Source organism: Physeter macrocephalus, chromosome 9 (genome assembly GCF_002837175.3).
Source record: "Physeter macrocephalus isolate SW-GA chromosome 9, ASM283717v5, whole genome shotgun sequence".
Lineage (NCBI taxonomy): Eukaryota > Metazoa > Chordata > Mammalia > Artiodactyla > Physeteridae > Physeter > Physeter macrocephalus.
Window position 1 is genome coordinate 10,709,284 of NC_041222.1, and position 19,793 is coordinate 10,729,076.

Sequence of the window (19,793 nt, forward strand, 5' to 3'; positions counted from 1 at the left end):
TTGCACCACATTATTACACGTGGAAGTTCCCCAGGCGTTCTTGTGTTAGCCCTCTAAGATCCTGAGGCTCAGAAGGCAAGGCAGTGGCAAGTTCAGGACTAGAGCCCTTGTCTTTGGCTTCAGAATCCTCTGAAGAGCCTGAGATGCATCCAGCCTGACAGAGTGTCCTCACCCACAGTGAGCCACCCCCGGGCGCTAGAGACCCAGCCATCCCGGCCAGCTCCTGGGTGTTCATCAGGGGCTCCCGTCAGGTGCTGCCGCCTGGCTGCTCCAGGTCGATCGCGGCCAACATGGCACGCGGCCCTCACAGCGGTTCAGCTCTCCTCCCACTGATAATCACTGGTGGCTTCCATCAGTATAAGAGACTGAACTGGGTCCCTTTTATCCATAACCTCTAAGCCTCACCGCACCCCCCGCAAAATAGCTGTAATCCCCACCTTGCGCGTGAGAGAACAGAGCCTCAGTGGGTTCATTCCCCATCTCCACCACTTGCTCTGTGTGACTGAGGAAAGTCACTGCCATTCTACGAGCCTCAGTTTCTTCATCTGTATAATGGGGTTAATAACCATCCCTTCTTCATAAGGACCTTGTGAGAATCTTTGTATTGTATTTGAACTCCCAGCCCAGTGGGTAGCCATTGTCAAGGCTCATTATAAGCTCATTGTTCTCCTTCAGGCATTTACAAAGCCTGCTCATATTCAAAATCACCAACAGTCCTCCCACGAAGCTGGTACGTTGGGCCAGGATTATCATGCCCAGTTTTCTGGTGGGAAAACAGAGGCTCCCAGAGACGAAATGACCTGCTCAGGGTTACACCATGAGTTGGAGTCAGATCTGGGTTCAGGTGTCCCAGGACCAGGGAACCACCTCCACACCTGGCCACTAGACCTCCTCTGCAGGTGGCAAATGGGCAAGCTGCTCCACTGGTGAAGAGGAAGCATCCTTCTCTGAGGAAGGGAGGAGGGGGTCTTTGCAGAGCCCTGAACCTGGGTAAATGGAGTGTACCCCAGCGCTGTCTCCTGCCCTTCGCACTTCACTCTAGTCACTCTACACACACCTGCTGAGGGAGGGGCAGAGGCAAAAGCACCTCTTTGCCAGATCTCACGGCGCGTGCTAGGAGCACAAAAAATATGAGCGTGCCCTAGAGATGCTCTCAGACTAGGGCTGTGAAACAGACAAGAAAACAGCTGATGAGCCAGCCTCAGGTGAAGGTAAAGTACAGTGAGGAGGTCGGATCAGAATGAAGAGCCGCTACTACCGTCAGTTCTCAAGCCCACCTGCTAAGCAGAGCCCCAAGAGCATTCATCGCTATCGAGTTTTTAATTTTTGCACCACATTATTACACGTGGAAGTTCCCCAGGCGTTCTTGTGTTAGCCCTCTAAGATCCTGAGGCTCAGAAGGCAAGGCAGTGGCAAGTTCAGGACTAGAGCCCTTGTCTTTGGCTTCAGAATCCTCTGAAGAGCCTGAGATGCATCCAGCCTGACAGAGTGTCCTCACCCACAGTGAGCCACCCCCGGGCGCTAGAGACCCAGCCATCCCGGCCAGCTCCTGGGTGTTCATCGGGGGCTCCCGTCAGGTGCTGCCGCCTGGCTGCTCCAGGTCGATCGCGGCCAACATGGCACGCGGCCCTCACAGCGGTTCAGCTCTCCTCCCACTGATAATCACTGGTGGCTTCCATCAGTATAAGAGACTGAACTGGGTCCCTTTTATCCATAACCTCTAAGCCTCACCGCACCCCCCGCAAAATAGCTGTAATCCCCACCTTGCGCGTGAGAGAACAGAGAGGTGGAGTTGCTTTGCCCATAGGCGTCTAGTCAGTAAGCACTGGCGCTGCAGCCCGAAAGCTCCCGTTCCAGTCCTGCTCTGAGAGAGCCACTCTTTCTTCTTATCCCGCAGCTGGAGTCCTGTACCCATTCCCCAGGGACTGCTCCCAAGCCATGCTGAATGGAGACACGACCTCTGGCGTCTACCCCATTTATCTGAACAACGACAAGACCCAGAAGCAGGAAGTCTTCTGTGACATGACCTCTGACGGGGGTGGATGGGTCGTGAGTACCATGGAGACAGACTCAGGGGCTCTCCGGCAGGGGGATGGGGGCAGAGGAGAGGCCGAGGTCCTCCCCGTGTCCTCTGACACTAATGCGCGTGAGGTTCTCCAAGACAGTGCCTGTCACGTGGAGACACTCAGGAATTCTCTCTTAAACGAAGTAACGGGAAAGAGGCTGGGGATAAAAACCAGTTCCCCTGTTTTCCCCTAATTTATCTCACTTGATCCTCAAAAAACTCTGTGCTCTATAAATGACAGTGGTCAGCGAGCCCCTCACGTTTCTCAATTAACATTGGCCATCGACCGGGCACCGTGCGAAGCGTTTCACATGAATTATTTCCATCCCCTTCCCATATGAGCTGGGTAGTATTTTTTTTAATTATTAAACTTTATTTCTCAGAGCAGCTTTAGATGGGCAGCAAAGTTGAGCGGAAAAGGTTCGCTGAGTCCCCGTGTGCACCTCCTGTCCCCACAGGCACGGCCTCCTCCACTGTCAGCGCCCCACACCACAGGGGTGCGTGTGCTACACGCGGCGAGCCTCCGCTGGCACGTCACAGTCACCCAGAGCTCGGTGGCAGGCTTACTAGTCTGTACTTTTCGGGTGGGAACACTGAGACTCCGAGAGGGGCGGTGACGTGCACTGAGTCACATGGCAGATTAGTGAGCACAGAGGTGCGGACGGGTGCTTCTCCTACAGGGGATGCTTCTTCCTCCCAGAAAGAGGTCTTCTCTCTCCTTCAATAGCTTAAGCGCACCCAGATTCATTGGTTATGTTTATAGGTGTTCCTGAGACGCAAAAATGGACGTGAGGATTTCTATCGAAACTGGAAGGCCTACGCTGCTGGATTTGGGGACCTAAAAGAAGAATTCTGGCTTGGTAATACAGCCTGCGCATTTGTGCCCCAAATGTCCATTTCCGTCCTCCTTGTCATCTGTCCTAACCCACAGCGAACTGTGGGAGAGGAAATGGGTTAGGGGGAAACAATAGCTCTGGTGGTCGCCACAGGGTATCCAGTTCTCTATGGAAAGACTGTAAATTCTCTGGGTCATTAAAAATAAAAATCCAGTCAAAGGAGAGCCAGCAGCCAGGCCTTAAGAATAAGCCTAGCCTCAAGTCAACCACTGGGCCATTTAGAGAATTATCCTCACTGATGTCATTCACTGCTTCCGTCCTATGCTAAGTCCCTCAGGGCCAAAACCTCTAAGTCTTACAGCACCTCACGAGGTACAAAATTCCTATCTTGCACCTGGGAAAACAGAGCCTCAGAGAGGTTACGCTGCTGGCCATAGGAATCTAGCCAGTAAAGAGTTGAGCTCAGTGTGAACTCTCCCAGGCCAACACGACAAGGCCATCACCCATCCATCCGTGCAGCCCACCCTGCAACAACCGACCAGCACAGGGCACTGTCCTACGTTCCGGCACCCAGGCCGGGGAATGTCTGTCCCTATCATCCATTGCCTTTCACTTGTAAGGAGCTTTAGAGTTTAAAAGGTACGCGCTCCACCTTATCTCCTTTATCTTCATAATACGTTAGGAGGTTGGCAGGGCAAAGATGTCAACACAATTTTAGCTGAGGCTCAGACACCGTATATATCTCACCTGGTGTTGCAGCAGCAAAGAGCAAACCAAGCCGCAAGCCCAGACGTGACGCAAACCTCTTTAGAGCTCGTGCAGCCGCTGCTCTTACGGGGTGAGTAGGAATGAGGGCCTCGGCCACCGCACTTCTTAGGCAACCCCTTGCCTGTCGTCCACAGGGCTGGACACCCTGAACAAAATCACAGCCCAAGGTCAGTACGAGCTCCGGGTGGACCTGCGGGACCACGGGCAGTCAGCCTACGCCGTCTACGACAAGTTCAGCGTGGGAGACGCCCGGACTCGCTACCGGCTGAAGGTGGAGGGGTACAGCGGGACAGCAGGTATGGACAGACATCCTCAGAGCCCAGGGAGCTGCAGAACCTTCTCGGGTTTTCAGCCAGTTCCTCCACTCCTCGTTCCTTCCTTCATGGGTCCATCCATTTTATCGACAAATATTTGAATCCCTACTAGGTGCCAACCGGCAGAACTACAGTTGAACAAGGTCGGGTAGATATTTTGGTCACCAAAACATAGAGTAGGTTGGGAATTAGGACGATCAGGATGGACTTGTTGCTACCACCACTCAAAATATGTCTTTTGCTTATCCATGTTTAGATATCCGTTTTAGACTGAGAAAAAAGCAGTCTCTTGGGAGCCTTAATACTCATCTACTCCTGTGCTTCTCAATTTATTACATATATATGACCCACTGGGGGATCCTATTAGTGTGCTGACACAGTGTGTCTGGGGTGAAATCAAGATGCTGCATTTCTGATAAGTTCCCACATGATGCCACAGTTGGTGGCTTTGCTGGTCTGTGGCCTGTACTTTGAGTAGCAGACAGTCCACTCCATCACCCAGCTGGATGAATCTCTTCTAAGACATTCCTACCACGTGGCCATCCAGCCTCAGCCTGCACATCCCCGTGACCAGAAGCTCACTACCTCTCCAGCAGTCCTTCACTCCTTGACTGGTACATAACCTAGTTTGGGTTTTGAAGATTTCTTTGACTTGAAATGGCCTTTGTGTGGTTTTCTGGCACCACATTATAGGAGAAACAAATAAGGAAACAATATGCATTCTGGCCCACTAGGTAGCAGCTTCTTCTGCAGATACTTCAAACGCACAACCCTCTTTTAGTTTAGTTCTCACCAAAAAAAAAAAAAAAAAATATATATATATATATATATATATATATATATATATATATATATATATATATCTCCAGGAGATATTGCTATTATACAGATGAGGAAACTGAGGCTCAGAGAAGTTTGGCGATTTGCCCAAGATGTAACGGCTTGTGGACGGTGGGCCCACGGCACAAGCCTGGCCGCTGACGAGTATTCTTGGTAACAAGGGGGATCAGGTGTTAAGACCACGACCACGCCACGTCACCCCCTGCCCACTCTGGGGTGGCTTTCAGTTACGTTTATTGAAACAGAAGAGACAGATGCTATAGCACATTCCCAACCTCTCAGCCCTGAAAGAGTACATCCATAATGGGAAAAGCCTCCACATAAGATTTGAGCCAAAAGCCAGGCTCAACCCAATGAAAGACTGAGCTCTTTAGAGGTCAGTCTGGTGGAAATGAAGAGAGAGACCCAGGGGCGAAAATTGTTTTCATTCTTGCATCCCTCAAGGAATTCTGACGTTTTATTACCTGGCTGTAAATACCTCTTTTGTTGAGATGGCTTCAGGCAAGGAGGATATTTTTCGGGGCAAGCAAAGGCACCGAGTGGCAGGAATGTGGCCTCCACCCACCTCTCTCTGTATTTCCAACAGAAAATGAGCCATGATATGCCCCTCCACTGAGCTAACCCTTGGAGCTGCATCCTCCCGTCTTACGTCATCAATATCTAGCTGCCATCCTCATGTTCTTGATCGCTTCGTCAGCTAACAAGGCACCCAGGTCCCTCTGACAATTTGCAACAAAATATCAGGGTAGAGGGCCTCGGTGTCTTGAAACTTTTCTGCACTGCATTGACCAGGGTTGGGAGTGAGGGGACACAGAAAGAAATGGCACTTAAATGCTCCTAAAATTCAGTATATTCAATTACAAACTAGATTCCCATATAGCACTATATATACATGGACTTGTTGTCTAAGAATCAGGGAAAACTGGTCCCATAAACACTTTGAAGAATAACTGTACGATATACAAGCTATCCGGTGACATCTAAAACCCGAAAGGTTTGCTTATGTAAGTATGGCTCTGTAGGCTGAGACTCAAGATGGACTGTCTCAGGATAGCTCTGGAAAACCAGCATGGCAGAGTGGAGAACTAAACTCATACCAGAACTTGATAAATATTAGATGGGTGAGTGAATAAGTGAGTGAACGTGAGTTAATGAATAACTAGACAATAAATAAATAAATACATGAAAAAAATTGTTTTAAAGTACGGCTCTGAATACTTGCATTCGAGGGGAAAGCACAGCATCATTAAACACAAATGCCCCACCTTACTCTCTGAGTTCCTTTACGTAAAGTGAATGCAAAAACAATCATAAAAATAGCAACAGGGGCTTCCCTGTTGGCGCAGTGGTTGCGCGTCCGCCTGCCGATGCAGGGGAACCGGGTTCGCGCCCCGGTCCGGGAAGATCCCACATGCCACGGAGCGGCTGGGCCCGTGAGCCATGGCCGCTGAGCCTGCGCGTCCGGAGCCTGTGCTCCGCAACGGGAGAGGCCGCAGCAGAGGGAGGCCCGCATACCACAAAAAAAAAAAAAAAAATAGCAACAATCATGACCATTTGCACACCATACTACCTGTTTAGTGTACACCTTCATATCCGTTGCTCCAACAGCCCTCCAACAGCCCGAATCACTGTGCTAGTTCCATTCTACAGATGGGAAAACTGAGGTTCAGCAAGAGGCTTGACCTGTGCAGGGTCACAGCTAAGAGTGAAAGAGATGGGATTGGAGCTGGACCCTCCAAAGCCACCTGTAGCCCTCCTTCTACCACCTTCTATCAGAAACAAGGCTCGGGGATGACACTCATGTCCTATCCAGGCCCATGCTGGATCCTGATTCGGGGTCCAGCGTTCGAGGCCGGCCCACCCCAGGGCCCTTCAGTCGTCACCGTGGCGCTGCCCTTCACAGCCCACAAGGAGCTCCAGCTGGGCTCTCAGTCTGTGCTTTCTCTCTCCCAGGTGACTCCATGGCCTACCACAACGGCAGATCCTTCTCCACCTTTGACAAGGACACAGACTCGGCCATCACCAACTGTGCCCTGTCCTACAAGGGGGCTTTCTGGTACAAGAACTGCCACCGCGTCAACCTGATGGGGAGATACGGGGACAATAACCACAGTCAGGTGAGCAGACTGCGAGGCCCCGGGCAGGGCTGAGGCCAGGAGGCAGGGAGGACCTCAGGTCTAAGACAACAGGGTTTTGCACAGCAGGGAGAAATCGCCATGGCACCGCAGGCCAGGAAAGATCACAGGGACAGCATGTCTTAACCCACGAAGATCCCAAGGAGAACCACTGGTCAGCGAGACACCAAACATAGCAAGCTTTCCTCACATTAAGTCTTTGTCTGAACCCCAGAAGGAAACAGATGAAAGTGGAGGCCGTCTAGGTGAACCAGGGGTGATGCAGGCCCAGGGTGCTGCTTCCCCACCCTGGCCTAGAGGCACCTCCAGCACCCCAAGAACATCTCAGAGCAAAGACCACAGATTTTAAGTCCCTTCCTTTTCTGATTCCTAAGATCGAGGTCCAGAAAAAGGTGACTTCCCTGAGGTCACAGAGCACAGCTGGAGGCAGAGCCAAATCTTCCAGCCCTCCAAATTTCCCTGCACCCCACAGGATGCTGTGACACAATTTCTGCAGTCATAGAAACGGACTTTTTAGATTCCCTGTGGAAATAAGTGAGCAAAACCAAATTCAACCACTATCTCACACTGAGTCCTGCCTGCACTAGCAGGTGCCTGAAAAGTGGGCAAAGTCTAGTGGGCCCAGCTACTTAACCATGATGGTTCTTCTCAGCGGCCATCCCTGCTCCAGGGAGGAAGGATGGGTATTCACCCAGACCGATCACCCTGGGCTGGGCCTCGGCAAGTCTTACCCAGTCTGCAACCTGGGATCCCTTTGTAAAAAGGCAAAGGTACAAAATCACACCAAACAGCCCCAGGAATTCTGATGGGTGGTCCCGGGTGGGATGCAGCATCTCGTCATCTTGCTTATTTACACTTTTGTCGTTGTGGTTTTTTTGTTTGTGGTTTTCACCTGCTGCTCTCTGCTATTAACGATTTTGATCCATGTGTTTATGTTGATTTAACTACCAGCAAATGATTGTCGTGACCTTAAATGTAGACCTTACCTTGACATAATTTCTGACACTTTTCAAAGCATTCTTGCCTTGTCTCCCATGTGCCTCACTTTTACTCTGCAAGGGGACCAGGACATGGCTTTTCATGCCTCTTTTACAGAGGAGGGAAGACTTGAAGGACACCTCTGGACACCAGTCCTGTGTTTTCTCCATCTTATCATGTGGCCTCTGAGAGCTACTGTATTGCCTTCATCTCCTTGTTCCCTGACACCAGTGTAACACAAAGTCCTTTGGGAGGGGGAGAAAAAGCTACATGCCAGAAGGAAACTTCTTTTTCCATCCAATTTTGGAAGAAGGAGATGACATAAAAGACCACAGAACAATTATGGGAGTTCAGTCCCCGCTCTGGCTCTGTGTGGCCTCTGTGAAGTCACTCTCCATCCCTGCCTTCAGTCTCCAGCATAGCACGAGGAGGGCTTGCTTCCAGCTCTGAACCTCTATCAGAGCGGAGAACGAGGGCAGAGGAAGACAGCACAAGGACCAAGTTGAGTAACTACAAACACATTTGCCCATAAAATGAGTCAGCTCTTCTCAAATCCCATCCCCCTGTCAGATACAGAGACTGCCCCAAATCAGTCAATGCCAAAAAATTAGAATCAAACAAGACATCTATATTTTCCCTCATTTCACCAGCCATTATCTTCTCTGTGGACATGTTCCCTCCCAGCCCTACGAAGCTGAAAGAGGTGTCAGTGCACAGGGTGGAGGCCTTATAGGAGGACTCTCTGAAGCTGACCCCCAGCCCTAGTAGGACAAGGGGTCTGTGGGATTCCATGGGCAGAGTCTACCATCTGTAGACTTTGCTAAAGAGTCAGACCTGGAACTAGGCGGCCCGGAAGCAAATATAGTCTTTCCCTGAGGAAAATCTTTGGCCAAAATTCCGAGAATATCTCTCCCTTCTTGAGATTGGGGAAGAATATTTACGGAGCACCTATGATGTTTCCGGCACCGTGGTAGCTCCTTTACCGAGTCATTTAATCTTCATAGCATCCTTCCAAGGTTAGCATTATTGGGCCTTAAGAAAAAAATAATGAAACTGAGGCCCAGAATGTTTTGATAACTTGTTCATTTATCTCTCAAGTAAGAGCACTAAGATTTAAGCTTATATGTCAGGTTGCAAAACCTGTGTCCACGGATGCTCTTTGTGCCGTTCCATAGGAACCCCTATTAAAACACTCCATAGGAATCCTGTGAAGTAGAGACGCCCCTGCATATAGCTACTCAATTCCATAAGCTCCAATCACGATCCGAATTCCTGCAGCACCTAATCCTAATGATGGCAAGTTTCATCAGCCACCACTTTATTTCAAGATGGCAGATCAAAGCTCCATGCAAACTCAGGTGACTTCTGCCTAAAGTAAAAAAACCGAGTCTGATTCAGCCAGCCCCTTTGAAAGTTTTCACTACACAGATCAATAAACAGATCGGTAAGAGACAGCTGTGAACTACCAAACGGTCAGCTTGAGACGGAACTCATCTTGTTCCGTCAACGAAACAGCAGTGGTCGGTGAACACCTTGCCTGATGGAAACCAACCTGAAGGTCTTCTCTTTTTCACAGGGTGTTAACTGGTTCCACTGGAAGGGCCACGAGTATTCAATCCAGTTTGCTGAGATGAAGCTGAGACCCAGCAGCTTCCGAAACCTCGAAGGCAGGCGCAAGCGGGCATAAATTCTGGGGACAACCGGGGGGGAGAAGAGTAGGGCCCAGGGAGCGAAAATAATGTTACCAAAGCATCAATGTGGGCGGTCTGACCATTAAGCCACATCTGGGCATCTGGCAGGAGCTAAAGTTGACCACGGATCACCCAGGCCGGCGGCAGCAGCGCTGGCCTCACCCACTCTGCGATGACTTCCCTTCACACCAAAGACCACAGTGTCCAACAGGTTTCCATTTTGTTGTCCGATTCAGCAAAAGTCTTCCAGTGACAGCATCCCAGTGATTTTCCTTCTCTTGGGTGGCTCTGGGAATGAGAGCGGGGTAGGCTGTACAGTGGTAGTTTGTTTTAGAACCAGCTGTATTTTACACAAAGCTGTATAATTAATTATCATTATTTTTGTTAGCAGTGAATCAATGTGTGTCTTGAAGCCGTCCCTTTTTTTACATTTCAGAAAAGCAATACTGTTTCGATTTTAAGGATATGATTAATATTATTAATATAATAATGATGATGAGTATGTAAACTAAGGATTTTTAAAGAGATCTTCCTTTCCAAAACACATCTGGACAGTACCTGACTGTATTTTTTTTTTGTTTAATAAAAGCACAAGTACTTTTAAATTTGGCCATTGGTTTTCCTTTCATTGTCGAGCCTGAATTCCACCAGAGCCACCAAATTCCACCAATATATTTGAGCAAAGGAGGGATGTTGGAAGGGAGAGGAGATGATGGCCCAGCAGGAGGGGAAGAAGGCAAGGGAGACTACAGGCTGGGGGAGAGGAAAACAGTTTTGAACAAAGCTGAATAAGTTTGGGAAAAGCTTAAAACTTAAGATACAGCTTCCAGCTCAACACTTCCAAGACTAGCAGTTTATGGTTTCAAAAGGCACTTTTGTACCCATTTTCTAATGCAGTCTCCTAAAAGTTCTACGACATAGATGAGGTGACAGTTGTTATCGTGCAAGGGTTAAGGTCCCCAGAGGCAGACTGCCTGTGTTCAAACCTTGGCTCCACCGTTCCTTAGCTCCCTAACCTCTCTGTGCCTCAGTTTTCTCGTCAGAGAAGTGGGGATACACGGACTTCTTAATTTCATAGCATTTTTGTGGGAAATAAATGATATCATCCCCATGAGGCCCTTCGCATGGTGCCTGGCAGATATCAAGCGCTCATAAGCATGGGCTGTCGCTACTATCACTTGATATATGGTGGACTGGGGGGGCGTCATAGGATGGAATGACTTGCCCGTGGCGATTTACCCAGTTAATAATAGAACTAGGATTTAAACTCAGGCCTTCTGGCCCCAGTGTTCTTTCTCTCCCCCAAGCCTCTGGTGAAAATCTCTCCTTCCCCGCGCGTACGTGTGCCGTGGTGCAGAAGGAGGGGTGTGGGGCTCCTACAACCCCGAAATCTTAGAGAGAAAGTCTGTTCGGAATGTCTCCTCGGCCCCTGCTCGACGTCCCCCAAAAGGAAGAGAGCCTGTGTCGCCCAGTCTGGTCCGACTACATCTAGGGATGGAGGGAACTCACTGCCCAGAAAAGCAGACCTGTTTGTACTCAGAGAATGTGAGTCAGGACCGCACATTATACGTTAGCCTTTTAAAACAAGCGTGGTGGTGGGCGTTGCAATCCTCAGTTCATTCCCTCGGGGATTTTCAACAAATCGACTTATTTAATGGAAATGTTTGGGCTGATAGGCCTCACTCATATGGAATGTGATGGCTCCGAAACGAGGATCAGAGGAATTTATGGCTCCAGCCAGATCCTTTGCTGCTGAGGTCATCTTGCTTTAATAAATGCAGTCATGTTATATACACAATTTGCTGTTCCAGATCATAAGACTTGTTGCCTACAATCCAGCCATAGCAACACTGGCCTTGCTGTGTAAACTCAAACAAACTGGCTCCCTGTAACAACCAAGCCTTAAGTGAGGGGCTTAACCCCCTACTGGCCGCTGACTTGGGAGCCCCCGAGCCCCAGCTGAACGCCTCCCGAGAGAGACAGATGTAACTAAGCTGGGAAGGTATTCCCCAGAAGCCACACAAGAATCGAAGTCTCTTGGTGAAGACGCCACATCAAACAAGAGTCCTTCATCATGGCCTTCAGAAGATCGCAGACGCCGCCACATGGAGACTGGGTAGGCAGGAGGCCCGAGGCCATGGCATTCAAAACCACCACAGTGGGTTTCAGACTGCTACACTCCACAAGTTCTGGTCAGAAGTGTGGGCTCGGTATTCCTCAAACACATCTTTCAGTGGCTGGCTCTGTGGCTTGGTTCAAGCACCCTCCTCCATCTTGAAACATCTTGTGAAATTCTACTCTGCCCTCAAGGTCCAAGCCCACTTCCACCTCCATGATGCACTCTGTAGCTCTCCACTGAAAGTGCGTTTCCAGGGTGTTTGGTCTCCCCTTTGCCCCTCCCCCTATCTGCTCTGCTCCCCTCTCCGCGCTCTGTATCCTTAAGACCACCCTTTATGAATTAGACCAATGCACTCCCATGCCCCCCAGGCTTCCAGCAGGCAGCACAGGGACATGGAAGGGAAGAGACGGATGGAGATGGAGCGGCGGGGTGAGTCGGGGAACCCCTTTTCCAGCTGCATCTCTACAGCATCATGGCGGGCGGGCCATCATGGTGGGAGAGTTTCCCTCAGAGGAGTTACAGTGCCTGTCAATTGACTGTCTCCACACAACTGCTCCCCCCATTTGCCCCTTCAGGCCAGGGGTGGTCTCTGCACATCAGCAGCTACTAGACCTGGGGAGCCGTGCTGGCCTTTGTGGTTCTCCTCCAGCCTGCCCACCCCTTTGGAAATGGGCCCTCTGGTTAAACTTTACTCAGGGACCCTGACGGGCCTGCCCCCTCTCGGGGATACCCAGGCGCTAGGTACCACTGTTACAGTTGCCCTCTGGCCTTATCCCATTATTTCTGTTCATGCCTGTCTCCCTGTCGTGCACGTTGGTCATTTATTGGCTTCCCTGCAGCCCCACTCCTTTCTGGTTTTGGAGAATTTCCCATTGGGTGAGGGCCCTTCCTCCCACCATGGAAGCCACAAGGGAAAATACTCTTTCCTCTTCCCCATGGTAGCCGGGCTTGGGCACACATCTTGAGCTTGGCCCGCTGGATACCTGCGAAGGGACTTCTAAACTTCAGCAAGGAATGCAGACCAAAGAGCCTCTGAGGCTGCTTCCCCAAACCCACCATCACAGCATCTACCCACATAGCCCCGTCCTTCGGGACTACCATCCATCCCACCTGCCCCCTTTCTCGGCTTGCCCCTCCCAAGCCTTTCTCCTTCCCACCGCACCTCGCCAACTCCAGAGTATCCAGGGGGCTCCCTGTGGGCTGTGCTGAGCGGCTCTCTTCTCCCAATATTCTCATTTCCCTTTTTATTTGAAAGTCGGTACTGAGTAACCCCCATGTGCCCAGCACTAAGTGAACACACCTGCCCTCATGCAGCCTTCACACCAGGGAGAAGATGGCAATGTGAGTTATACATTCACAGCAGACAAACGGATGTATAACTGCAGACTGAAGGCATGCTTTGGAAGGAAATACGAGACGCTAGGAGAACAGCTAACGCGGATCCGACCAGGATAGTTTCCCTGAGGAACAGCACATGAATTGGGATCGAAATGGTAAATAGGAGTTAACCGGTGAGCGAGGCAGGGGAGGCAGAGGGCCGAACATTTTTGGAGGCCCTGAGGCTGCTAGCCTGCTCAGAAAGAAAGTCAGAGGCTCAGGAGAAAGAGAGGCTGCAGCGGCAACAGGAACCCTGCTCTGCACGTTCTTTCGGTCCAGAATGAGGATTTTAATCTTTTCCCTAAATGCATTGGGAAGCAACTAAGGAATTTTGAGCAGAGAAGTATTATGCTAATGTGTCTGGGTTTTTTTTTAATCTTTTTGAGAATGAAATATTGCCATTTGCAACAACATGGATGGACCTAGAGGTTATCATACTAAGTGAAGTAAACCACACAGAGAAAGACAAATATCATATGATATTGCTTATATGTGGAATCTAAAATAAATAAATAAAGATACAAATGAACTTATTTTCAAAACAGAAAGAGACTCACAGACATAGAAAACAAACTTATGCTTACAAAAGGGGAAAGTGGGGTGGAGGGAGGGATAAATTAGGAGGTTGGGATTATCATATACATTCTACTATATATAAAATAGGTAACCAACAAGGACCTACTGTATAGCACAGGGAACTCTACTCAATATTTTGTAATAACCTATAAGGTAAAAGAAACTGAAAAAGAATATATATGTAAATGAATGAATACAGGAATGAATCGCTGTGCTGTACACCTGAAACTAACACAATATTGTAACTCAACTATACTTCAATTAAAAAAAAAAAAAACACCTTTTTGTTGCAATTTGTCTTTGGGCCGGGAGGTACAGATGGGAAAGAGCTGTAAGGAGGTCACTGCAGGAGTCCAACTGAAAGGTGACTGAGTTTACATCTGTGGTCCTGGAGTTGGGGCATATAGCTCTGAGAGACGTTTAGAAGGTAAAACCCATAGGGCTTGAGGTCTCAGAGAGCTTCTCCATGTCTACACCCCATTTTTGAGCTGCTCTCAATTCCTACAGGAGATTTTCCCTGTCATCTCAATTAAGCCAGACTAATCAGGGATGTGGGGAGCTGAAGTCAAGGCTCCATTAGCTTCCGGAACAGGGGGGCTACAGGGTGCCAAGGAGCACTAGGGCATTGCTCTTCGGAATTTGGGTGGGGTGAGCAGCAGAATCGGGGAGGCCCTGGAAGTTCCTGTGGCGATGCCAGGGGGAGCTGTGGCTGGACACCAAGGGTGAAGGTGGTGCAGGGCCTGGTCTTGAAGGCTTGCTTTGTATCCTCTGAGCGCAGCTGAGAGCTGGAGATATTTAGGCCAGGAGACACCAGTGTTGCCCTTTAGAAAGCTCACTCCTGCACTAGAAAGGCATCTGCCTGTCCACCTGTGTCCTCTGGCCCATGGGGTGCTGTACTCCTCACACATGCATCTTGCCAGGATTTGGGCTGGTGTGGTGTATTAGTGGCCAGCACAGGGCTCACTCCCTCGTCCTCCTCCCTCCCCAGAGAGCCCTGCAAAAGAATTTAGAGCTTGGAAGGGAAGCAGGGAAAAGCTGTCCTCTTGAGAATCGCTCCAACCCCACCAAGACTGGAAAATAGATTTCAAGACGTTTCAGAAAGAAAACACACACACGCAGTCAAAATAAGTAGCTCCCACGTTAGCCCAGTACATTTGCAGTTACAGGCAAAAAAGTTGTGTATCAGAGCAATGAGATGACTTCCCCAAGTTCACGGGCCCTGAAGTGCCACAGCTGGGACTAAAACCTAGGTCGGCTGACCCCTCGGGCTGCAATGCCCTCAGGAGCACCCATCCATCCGCAGATCTCTTCCTGTTTCCACTTTTCTGTTCAGCACACACGGAACACTTTCCGTTTGCTGGTTCCCTCACAACACTTACAGTCTGCAAAGCTGAGGTGATCATACCAGGTTCTTTAAGTAATTGTGTTTGTAGTCAGAGCCAAGCTCGAATTCCAAGTTTTCTAATTACTGAATGATCTGCGTCTAGTCACGTAATTTTTCTGAGCATCCCTAAAAATGAGAATGAAGAGGACCTATGCTGATGAGAATCTGTGATGATTTAAAAGAGAATATGGGCAGCGCCTGGCCTTGAGAAAATGCCAGCGCAGATCTGTCTTTGACGTTGAAAGACCTTTGTCCGAAGCCGAGCATCTGGGTGAAATGCTGAAGTCAACCAGCAGATGGCAGCCTACCCCGGCTTTAGGAGAGCACATCCTTGCGGATGTGTTGACGGAACGAGGGTCTCCCAGGCTCACAGACACTTTCAGGAAAACACCACCTCTACTGTCACTCTAATCCCTCTTTCGAGGAGGGGCTGACACCCAGCTCAGGGCAGCAGGGCATGGCAAGCACCTCTTCTGCTCTTTCCTCCCCCTCTGCTACACAAAGCCTCCCGTCAACAACCACAAAACCTCTTGCTTATCACCTCTTACAAATGTATGCTGTGTGGGGAGGGGAGGGGAGGACAGGGTGGGGACAGGGAAGGAGGGTTTCTGGCCCACGTATCCAGTCCCCACTCAGATTCTGCAAGGACCCCTGGCGAGGACCCCCCTTGCTCCACTGTATTGATGTCCCATCACCAATTCACTTTCACCCGCTAACCCCAATTGCTGCTTGTGAAGGCCAAGCTCACACGTTTTCTCCTGTCCTATGTCTGTTCCTTTGGCTTGTCCCTGGCCTCGCAGCAACAAGACCTCTGTCCTCCTTCCCAATCGCTTCTCTCTGCAGACAGAGTGAGGCACGTCTAGAATTGGGGGCTAGTTCCTATTTGCCGTCGGTCGCTGTTGTTTTACTTTCCCTTCACCCCTAAAGCCTGGTTTACATGTTGATCCCTCCAGATTATCCTGAGCAGCTTGGACAGCATTGAAAATGAAGCCAAGGACCCTCTGCCCCCGCAGAGCCATCCTCCTGAAATGCTGAGTTGTGTCATCTCATTCCGCTGCTTAAAGGCCTCCAAAGCTCACCTTCTGGCTTAGAGCAAAGCCAAGGTGTCACAGTGGCCTTTGAAGCCCCGAGTGATCTGTGCCCTGGTGCTTCCCTGACCTCAACCTCTCTCTCATGATGCGCTAACACGCTGGCCTCCTGCCGTTCTTCAAATCCAGCAAGCACTCTCCCACTGCAGACCCTTGGCCTGGAGCACTCTGCCATGCCAACCTCCCCCCCATGCATGGCTCACTTGTTCATGTTCTTCAGGTGTCCTCCCAATGTCACCTTCTCAATAAGCCTTTCCCTCACCTCCTACACAAACACACACTTGCATACTCACATGTGCAAAAACACATGCACACATGCCCTCCCATCCCCAGTTACTCTTCCTTATGTTTCTCCATAGCACATAATTTCACTGGACAGACATACTACTGGTTTACTTAATTGCGTGTATGTTTCCCAGAATTCAAGCTCTGTGACAACAGGGACTTTAAATGCGTTTCCCCTCTGCTGTATCCCCAGCACCTAGAATGGAGCCTGTTCTGTTCTTCTCAATCATTACATGTTTATGGAATACATGATCAGACCTGGGAGGAGAGGTCTATTAGCCTCACCTTATTTTTCTATTCAATTCACTGAGTATTGACTTTGTCCCCAGATCATCACTGTAAGTGGAAACAAACAAACTCAGAAAAGAAGTAACTTCTCCAAAGTGGCCATGCAGTCAATTTGGATTCACACTCAGTTCCCGTTCACCCACCTCATTGCCTCAACAGGTCAGAAGCTAATGGTGGGATTTAAAGAAACAGGAAAGGAATTGTTCTATCAAGAGCCCCAGACAGCAGCCTCTCCTAAGGAGGGACAGGCTATGGGCTGAGATTGTCTCACAGCCAAGGAGGGAGAAATCCAATAGGACATTTAGAGGAAAAAAACACCATAAGCATCAGTCATTTCAAAGACAGAGGATAATACTTGCCCAGTGAAAATTACTTCTGCAGGGACTTTCCACACATGTGGTCTCTTGGAGAGCATCCTCCAGTTTTGGACAGAGGTCCTACCACCCCACCACACAGAGAACCTTCATTTCTCAAGGACTGATGGGAAGTGAGCAAAAGCAGCTGACCGCTCAAGCCTTTTATTTGCAAGCGTTAACTTTGAAAGGTTACTAAAATAATAGAGAAAAAGAAAGAGAGAAAGGGGATTTTCCAGGTATGGTAGGAACATCACTAAACTGGATTCACCTAGTTGTGGGTTCAACAGCTTCTCTAAAAAGTGCCTCTGTTTTCCAGTGCAAAATGAGGCCTGGATTAGCCCCAGAGGCATTTAGCTTCTCCGTGTATATATTTCTCCACAATCAAGGTCTTCTAAGCAATTAGCAAAAGAGAGAGTAGACCAGGCCCCAGGCGTGCAAACGAAATCTGGGAGAGAGGGACATAGTAGACCCACCTCAGTAGAGGCAGAAGACCACACTCCACCTGGGCACCTTTCAGGTGAGCATCAGAGTCAGGTATGAAAAGGCATCTATCTCCACCCAAAAGCCCAGTTCAGGGTAGCAAAGAGCTTCCAACTCAGTGCAACACAGGGTTAGCTTCAGAGTGGGCTACAAATTCCATGAGGGCATGGACTGTTCTGCTGTGTTCACATCCACAGGACATGGAGCTTGAACATAGTAGCTGCACAATTAATGTTTATTTATTAAGAAATCAATTCCAGTAGCTGCCTGGAAGTTATTGGGAAGGACAGTGAGGTCACAACCAGGCCCATTCGAAAAGAAGGTTGTACTCAATTAATAGACGTTTCATTAATATATCTGTCATTCTTTGAACGGTGCATATTAGACAATCAGGATAGTGGGAAGAGTAGAAACCCCAGCTCCTTAGAGAGAGAAAAATGGAATAATAAGCAGGTACATAACCTCTGTCTCAAAATCTCTGAAGGTCTGTCATGGAAAGGAAAGAGCAGACATTCTGTTAGGCAACAGAGGGAAGAACAAGGGTCCAATGGTTAAATCTACACGGCGACAAATGGCACTCAAATAAGAAAAGAAATTGTAGGGCTTCCCTGGTGGCGCAGTGGTTGAGAGTCCACCTGCCTATGCAGGGGACGCGGGTTTGTGCCCCGGTCCGGGAGGATCCCACATGCCGCGGAGCGGCTGGGCCCGTGAGCCATGGCCGCTGAGCCTGCGCGTCCGGAGCCTGTGCTCCGCAACGGGAGAGGTCACAACAGTGAGAGGCCCACATACCGCAAAAAAAAAAAAAAAAAAAGAAATTGTAGAGACCAGAGCCATCCAGAGAACAGGCAGTCATAGAAGCAGTGAGCCCCTGATACTGGAGGGATCCCAGGTCTTGGTAATGGTTAGACATTAAACAGAGTGGTGTAAGGTCCCTTCCAGCCTCAAAATGGACTTACTCTGTACCTCTGGTTCAGTCAGTTGTTTCACACAAGACGTCCAGAATGTAGTTCTACTCCATGCTTTCAGGCTCCATCCTGAGTCTCTAATATAACACGAGGAAGGGCTGTCAAGAAAGAGGTAAGACAGTGGAGTAAGTCAGAAAGAGAAAAACAAATATCGTATACTAACGCATATATGTGGAATCTAGAACAATGGTACAGATGAACCGGTTTGCAGGGCAGAAATAGAGACACAGATGTAGAGAACAAACGAATGGACACCAAGGGGGGAAAAGCAGTGGGGGGGGGGGATGAATTGCGAGAGTGGGATTGGCATATATACACTAATACATATAAAACAGATTACTAATAAGAACCTGCTGTATAAAAACTAAATAAAATTTTAAAAAAGAAAGAAAGAGTTAAGACACTACAAAATACAGATATTGTTCTTAAGAAGAAAGTGGCCGTCTGGGAAGACAGGAGGGGTGAAGAAAAACCAGAGTGCTGCCTGTCACTCTGCTCAGACAGAGCCCTTCCTCTGGGGAACACCCTGGGAAGGAGCCATATTTGCAAGCTGGAAACACCATGAACCTCCTAAGATTTCTGGGTTTAACTAGTTTCTCCGAAGCAAGCTCCTTACAGAAAAAGAAATATGCAGCCTCAACCATGACTTATTGCCAGAGAATCTCACTGCCTTGCCTCCCTGGGCCAGGATTTGCTACAAGAGACTGCTCAAGGCCAAATTTCACTTTCTAAACTTCTCTTAGGAAATTATACGAGGTTTGCTCAAAGACACAGTCTCCATAAAGGAGATCTTAAGTGTAAAACATATATAATATTATCATTCAGCTCCCTGTCTCAGTCACCACTTCATCCTTTCTTCCCCACTTAAGCTAAATACCACGAGCATTCAAACGGAATTTAAATGGCTTCGTGTACAGCATATAATACACGTTTTTAATACTAAGGCTTGAGATCGATCATAACAAGACCACTGGGCGAGGAGCTAGAAGAGTGCCTCTCCAACCAGACTGCAGGTGTGGAGAGGGCAGGAATTCTTCCTTGGCAAACTCCGGCAAGGAGGATAGAGATATGCTCAACCAATGAATGATGGCTTCAAGCTCTGGCTCTGCTGCACAACTAGCCGTGTGACCTTGGTTAAGTTACATAACTTCTCTGAGCCACAGATGCTTTCATCTATAAATCAGAAATAATAATGACGAAGTGAGAGAATGGCGTGGACATATATACACTACTAAATGTAAAATAGAT

General features: G+C 49.0%; 1 protein-coding gene across 4 annotated transcripts in view; it reads left to right on the top strand.

The window, feature by feature from the left end:
- Positions 1 to 10,232, top strand: part of TNC (tenascin C) — a 95,710-nt gene extending 85,478 nt beyond the window's left edge. For all 4 annotated transcript variants that reach the window (XM_028493596.2, XM_024126180.3, XM_055087008.1 and 1 more), the window contains 5 exons: positions 1,898 to 2,049; positions 2,829 to 2,925; positions 3,804 to 3,965; positions 6,777 to 6,940; positions 9,513 to 10,232. In XM_028493596.2, coding sequence (XP_028349397.1) covers positions 1,898 to 2,049; positions 2,829 to 2,925; positions 3,804 to 3,965; positions 6,777 to 6,940; positions 9,513 to 9,623 — 686 coding nt within the window. In that variant the 3' untranslated portion in view covers positions 9,624 to 10,232. The remainder of the gene's footprint in view (positions 1 to 1,897; positions 2,050 to 2,828; positions 2,926 to 3,803; positions 3,966 to 6,776; positions 6,941 to 9,512) is intronic.
- Positions 10,233 to 19,793: the final 9,561 nt, after the last annotated feature.